The 7,216-nt window shown below is 30.1% G+C and overlaps 2 protein-coding genes across 2 annotated transcripts; both read right to left on the bottom strand.

Annotated features, from left to right (window-relative positions):
- Positions 1 to 506: 506 nt before the first annotated feature.
- LOAG_03067 (hypothetical protein) lies at positions 507 to 2,321 on the bottom strand (the record flags this gene model as incomplete). Its single annotated transcript, XM_003138604.1, has 3 exons — positions 507 to 536; positions 797 to 1,216; positions 2,226 to 2,321. 3 exons carry the CDS (start codon positions 2,319 to 2,321, stop codon positions 507 to 509), a joined length of 546 nt encoding a protein of 181 aa, XP_003138652.1.
- Positions 2,322 to 3,753: 1,432 nt separating this feature from the next.
- Positions 3,754 to 5,082, bottom strand: LOAG_03068 (PAN domain-containing protein; the record flags this gene model as incomplete). The annotated part of the gene is made up of 3 exons (XM_003138605.1): positions 3,754 to 3,863; positions 3,991 to 4,138; positions 4,957 to 5,082. 3 exons carry the CDS (start codon positions 5,080 to 5,082, stop codon positions 3,754 to 3,756), a joined length of 384 nt encoding a protein of 127 aa, XP_003138653.1.
- Between the last annotated feature and the right edge of the window lie 2,134 nt (positions 5,083 to 7,216).

Here is a 7,216-nt window from a genome sequence, read left to right on the forward strand (position 1 = left end):
CCAGCCGGATTATTTCGATTATGTTTGAATTAGCAATTCCTTCCTTATATATGTGTGTATGGTTTTTTTTTTTTTTTTTTGACGATACATACCAAAATATATTTATTCATAAAAATATCGTAGAATGTGAGAAAAGAGCCAAGAACAGGGAAGAATATTTCGGAAAACGTTTTACGGAGTTGCGAAACTTGATAACAAATTTAAATTTCCACATGAATTCATTGAGGTATATATGTTACGTTGAATGAATGAATGAATTTAAGCGTTCAGTACGATAGTATTTTTTTCATCCTTTCTTTTTTGGCAGCAGATCGATTTGGTAATTGGGTTCAGAAATCTGCATATAACGAAGTCCCAGCACTGAAAAAAAAAGAAGTTATCAAGTTGACATATATCAGCTAGTAATTTTAAATCACTCATTCTATTCGGAATTTTAAACAAAATCTTTCAACAGTACCAAGCTGTGATAATTTCACTGTTTAATCATGTGAAACTTTGGATCTCAGTTAAGTTTTAGCGAGAAATCGTTTCTCTCCCTGAAGAGTTTTATGATTTGAAATCATTCAAGCAATCATCTTAACCAGCACACTAGCCAAGCTGTAGATGATTTGAATCGTTTAGTTTAGTCGATGGATTCATTCGCGACAGTCCTTTCTTCTTAGACTACTTGAAATTTCCAACCCTTGCTTATCAACTTTCAGTGAAGTGGTAATTACCACATGGTATCAAAAAATTTTCTTTAAAAAGTAAAAAGTTCTTTATCCATGAAATTGAAAATTAATAAATTAATTAAAACCTTGGAAAAAGCATTTAGTGGTATCGCAAGTAATACTCCAAGTGGTGTGCACACGAAAACGCTAATTACTGCGAAAACAGCAAACAGAATACCGAAAAATACGGCAAATGGTATAGCGATAAAAGCAGCCAATAGCTTGTAGATGGCAACGCTTGTAGCTGTGAAGATTCGATTAGTTGCAAGCCATGTCCAATTGAACGAATGGCTTTCATCCGGTTCCGCGAACACTTCCGCAAAATCCATGATAATATGATTATTGAGGCCTTTGTCATCACGATTCTCGAAATCCAATCCAATTGTTGTTCTCGACTTTTTCGACTCATCTTTCTCTCTTTGAAAATTGTACGATCGGGGACTTTTTCGTTGCCAAATTCGACATATCTTTTTGCGCTCTTTCTTATAAACTTCATCACTTTCTTCCTAAAAGAAAAAGAAAAATCAGGTAAGAGATGTAAATTTGAAATGAAATAAACAGATAAATCCGTTCAGGATTTTTAAGAATGATCAGCCGGAAAAGAAGAAAAAAATCAATTCATCAATAGCAAATTTATAAAACTTCGCTAACAGAAATTCATTGATTGACATACTTAACCAATATATAATTGCTAAATGTTTCCAGATTTTTGTATTTCAAAAAAAAAAAAAAATTATCTAAAAGATTTTAATAAACGCATTCTGTTACCATTCATAATTTTATAATCAATTTTAATTAAATTCTTTTCACAATGTTTATTGCATTTCTCAATAACTATATGAAGCGTTTTCCTCTGAACTTCTCCAAATGATCAATAATCTAAATAAATTTTTTGAAATGAAACACATTTCAACATTTAAGACTACTTTCGAATGAGGTAATTTAAAACGTTTTTTTCTTTCTCATTCTTACAATTGCAAATCAAGTTAGGACAAATAATAAAATACAATTTCCGGAAATAATTTTTAAAAATTATGAAGAAAATAGAAGCAGTTTGGCAGGTGAGAGACTTACTGCACTAATTGGTCAGACAGTAATCATATCAGTACGAGAACCTTCTCAGTAGGAGATTCATGGGGAACTTCAAAATTTAGCTAATATTAAACATTGTCAACAGTTTTATAAATAATTGCTGACGATAATTTTTTACTACGTCGGCTTAGTTTGAAATTTCAAAATTCTCGTAACTACTCATATCCATTAAAAGGTACATCTGTAAGTCACATTGAAAACGAATTTTTTGATTTTTTGACTGAATAATCAAAAGAGAGATACGGAAGCCAAACAAATAATGGATAAATAATAGTGTTCAACATTTAGCTTCCGCGAGATTTTTTTTAGTGGAGTAAGTAAGTGTTCAATTATTTGATGAGAAATTAATGCAAAGAAAATTTAAATTCATTAAGATAAGTCCAATATATATTTGTTAAAATGGATGCAACTTTGAAAAGTTACCTTTGCAGAATTAGTTTCTACTTTTAGTTTCGCCGGATCAGTGTTACATTTCAGTGGCACCTGTTCAGGTTGAATTTCCTCTTGTCGATCAGACATCCTTTCCTTACTAATTCTGTTTCTGGTTAAGGGATAAATGAAGCGAATCCTACTGGAGCAGTAATTGATTTGCAATGGGTAACGACAGTTCACGAAATCTAGCACTACCAAGCAGACGGCTATTGGGACGGAAATATCCACCCATAAGGTCACTCCTCAGCAGATAGCGGTAAAAGGCGGACCCTTAGCGATGTCCATCTGATGACCTTCCATATTTCCAAGTAAATCCATTGCTTGTCAATGTTCTCATGTTCTCTGTTTCTCCGAAATTCACTTCATCTTTGATTACACTCTATTAACCTTTTTTTTTATTGCCGTCATGCTGCAGAACCTCACTAGTTACCGAGCCTGACCTCCTCATCTCTTGACCCCTAGAGAGGTAATAGAACAAAAAAGCGCGCCAATAACCATCCAAATTCTATTGTCATCATCGTTGACGCTTCATTGATTGCATCGGCAATACAAAATTAATTTGGGAGTTGAAATCGTCGTTCATTCAAATTTGAAGTTAGAAAATAAGAAGTTCAATTTCGGTCGTTTCATTTTATCACGAACAAAAACATGCTTATTTAGAAAAAATCTTCATCACTCAATTAATCTTTCAGCAATTTGATGTCATATTTTTTCCCTCAGTTTTACAATAAAGGGATTTAATGTTAAAAATTTGAAATGGATAAAGAATGCAGAAATAAAAATTGCTGTGCATGCAAAACGTGAGCAATAAATGGATGATGCAAGATTTTCAATCTTATAAATTCATCAGTGAGAGGATATTGTTTTATATCAATATATGAATTCGAATTGTTATCAATAAATGAATCTGAATTGTTAAAAAATTCAAATTTTATGATCAATAGAATGTTTTTTTTTCAATAATTTAAATTGTTGTTTCAATTTAATGCTCCATACATGAATTATTAAATTGTTTTAAGCCTTATTTCAATGCCAAATGTTATCTTCATTTCCTGTTTAATTCTCAACAATTGGCGCAAAAAATTGAGATTTTAAAATGTTGATAAGCCAATCTAAAAAACAAAGTTGCATATCACTAGGGTCTGTACGTAGCGATATTTGATTTCGTTTAGAAAGGCGTTCTTTCTCTTCACATTTTTTTTCTCTACATAACTTGACAATCAATATGGACAATCATAACTTATCAACAAATATGAGAATTTGATATGATGAAACTGAAATAAATCATGTCGATTGAATATGGTAAAAAGACAATCTGCAAACTATATTTTACTTCAAATGTTGTCATTTGTTGTGGATAAAGTGATATGTATTATCAGGTAACAATTGATCCTTTACGAATAGATCCAATTGATGAAATGATATTTGATCAAGCTTTGGACAGTTGATCAATCTTCTTGAATTGCAAATAGCATGTTGGAATGAATACAATGAAAAAAGTCATTTTAATCATAAGTTTTCACCCAAATGCAAAAGGATTTCGTTGTGCGAATAAAGTAAGATAATTCATTTTTCGTTTGGTTATTTCGTTATACCGATTTAATATCTTTAAACTTTGTATGTGTTCATCTGCAACATGCATTATAATCTACAGTAAAGTAGTAAAACAAGGATCCATTTTCTTTTTTATTCCAATAATAATATTCATCTAGAATAGGTAAGTATAAAAATTTTTTAAGGTATAAAATTAACTTACAATGTACTTTACAACTGGTTTTCCTCTTTGGCAAATAGATGTTTACGTTTGGGGCATAGATAAGCTGATTTAGAGTTACTGCCTCATAAAGTTCGCACGTGAAAACATCACGTCCACCAATTAATCCATAAACAACTGTTTTACATCTCTGAAATATCATTTGTTTATGACTTGAGTCTATGAATTGATCTTATGGCCTAGAGGAGATCACTCATTGTTCCTGTAAACAAATGACCGGATGATTAATCCATTACGGCCGGTATCATTTGTATAAAAAAGGTTCCAGAAAGTGACTGGAAAGATTTTGAGAACTGTATGAAAACTATGTCCTTTAGTTTCCAATAAAAAAAATTGATTAAAAGTTTTAATTCATTGATTTAAAATGCAGCTATAAATTTCATTCTAAATTTTTGTTTTCTACGATTAAAAATAGATGTGAAAAATTTATTATGGAAATCATAAATTAGTAAATGCATTCTGGTCACTTCTAATGGTCAATTTAACTCAATGTTATCTTCGCAAGTAACAGCTTTAATATGAATAATAAATAATATAACAAATAAATAAATATGACTATCAAACTAGTTTATTTTCTCTTATTCTTCTTTGAAATGAATCTAAATTGCTGACCTCTATTAGGTTAATAACATTCATTCATTATCAGTAATTTTGTTGTCATTCATCCTTTCAAGTTATTACAATTCGTAAAGGAAAAATATGAAATATTTATCAGATTTTTACTTCTAATCAGTCACACATAAATAAACATAGTCACATTAAATAATTGTAATATATTAATGGTTAAAGTTCCAGGATTATTTTAATTTTAGGTTTTATCCGACCAAACTCATCAATTAACCAACGGTGCTATCATTTACAACCAAATCAATAACCTTTTATCAAGTCAATAAAGACACTTCAAAAAAAGAGAAATCCAAATTTCAAAAAGAAATACTAAACACTTACTGTATCTTTGAGACAAGTAACCAAACACTGATCTTCCGTACTACTGTAACTATCATTTGCAACTCCGTACGGTTTGAAGGAAATTGGCATATCACGGTCTGTGTATTCCACGAAACATTTGCACATCACACAGGGATTTCCAAAATGGTCTAGAATTTTAGCAAAATCCAAGTTTTTAAATTTTTCAAATTTTTTCAGGAAAAGTATTAAGTGAGTAAGTTGCACCATAAATGCAAGAGTAATTCAGCAATATAATCAATGATTCTCGGAGTTTCAATACCATAATTTCGGTAAAAGTGAAATCCAACCAGTATCTGATCTATTGCAGATATTCAGATTATCTGATTTGAGTTTTGATCCCATTTTTATGATGAAAAGAAGTGTTTTAGTGACTTAATCCCATTTCTTATTCAGTCTTTGTCACCATAAAAGCAGCTTATACCTGCTTTACGAAGCTTTCTCTCTCCTTCTATGTGACCTGACCTATTCCAATTAATTATTAGATAAATCAACCAAAGAAAGAAAGAAACAAACAAACTTGGTCGATTATAGGCTTCGGTAATCCTAAAAAAGACCCCAATAAGAATGAGAAAACTGAGAGCAATCATTGAACGGGTCGACAAAAATGACAGCGGTGGTCTTTGATATTGTCATTCTTTTGTGTTAACAAAATATAGGTCAGCAATATGTGGAAAGGTCAGAAATGGGTCATAGAGTCAGTTGTAGGCAGCAAAACATTGAATTTTCCCACTTATCTTTTATAATATATTACTTCTACTGCTGGAACTTTTATCACATCAGTTGTCCATCATTGGAACAAACGCAAATTCGCATTTTTTTTTTCTGTGTCAGTTTGCTTAACAATAAAATCATTGGTTAACCTTTCGATTTCATTATATGTGAAGAAAGAAGCAAATAAACCGATATATTTTCAATAATTTTTCACTTTTTAAAATTTTCACAAATTTGTTTATTACTGTAAAGGAAATTAAATATTTTAAAAAATATTATAACTTTTTCGATTAGCTCATCTGTGATAATATTTTATTCGCACTTTAAATTTCAGAAAATTAAATCATGAAACTTTAATGCAATAAAAAAGTCAAAAGATTACAATCTTGAGCTTATTTTAAAAACTTTCACCTTTGACCTCTACATGCATTCACACTTTTTCCTGCTCTTACTGATCAAGTATCATTTGAATAAAATGAAACAATTTTTGAAATTTAATTTTTCGGATATTTTTGAAAAATAATCCTATTAATTTATAATTTATGCATTTATTTTTCCACGAATATACAGCTTATAGAATGTACAAAGCTGACCATTCGGTTGGTCAATGAAAAATGTCAAAGAAAAAACGACTTTATGAGTAGCACAGGTAAACTGACTTTTATAGGTTCCTTTTTTAGCATTAGCTTGTTTACCCGTGTAATACCGAAATTGCTGTCGACAGAAGACAAAAAATGAGATGACAAAATATTTTGGGAAGTAAATTACAACAGAATACTGAAAAACAGAATTAAGGCTCATAGAATTAACTATCATTCGCCATCAATCATCATCAAATACCAACGTATTGCGCACAAAAGAAAGGTAATTGATTTAAATTCAAAAACGAAGAAGGAAAAGTTGATCGATCGATTGAATAATTCGATGGTGTCCTTTCATCATGTCCGAAATGGTATTTAAACAGATTGAAAGTTTACTTCCAAGTTTGTTGATTTATTCCTGTTTCTTGTTTTAAATTTCACACTAATGATTTTAATTTGTCTTAAAAACTTGTCTTTAAAATTTTCATATTTAATCAATGTAACACAGAAATTTTTCCGGAACAGGAAACCATTAACAAGAAAATTATCCACGAAAAAAAAAAAGAAAACCGGGTTACTTCTTTTTAACCGATTCCTTTTTTTTTTCTTTTTCTTTATCTTTTACTCAATTGAATGAACATCTTAAAATTGTCTCGTTTTGAGTGTTTACCATTTATTTATTTTTGTCGTAATTGTATAAAAAAGAAAAATTTAGGACATTAGAAACGTAAGGTTTCTTTTTTTTTTTTTTCGCGACATTTATAACTTAATACTTTCTCGATGACTTAACTTATAGTTTTATATTTTTGTCTCATACTTTAATGAATATCAAAGCACTAATTAAATAACTTTGTTCTAATTGAATTGCTTTGTGTGTTTCGTACTGCTTGTTTTCTTGCTTCTTCATAACAAATTTTTCTTTAAGCAATCGAAATGAGAATTTGATC

This window comes from Loa loa (assembly GCF_000183805.2).
Source record: "Loa loa unplaced genomic scaffold supercont3.37, whole genome shotgun sequence".
NCBI classification, from domain to species: Eukaryota; Metazoa; Nematoda; class Chromadorea; order Rhabditida; family Onchocercidae; genus Loa; species Loa loa.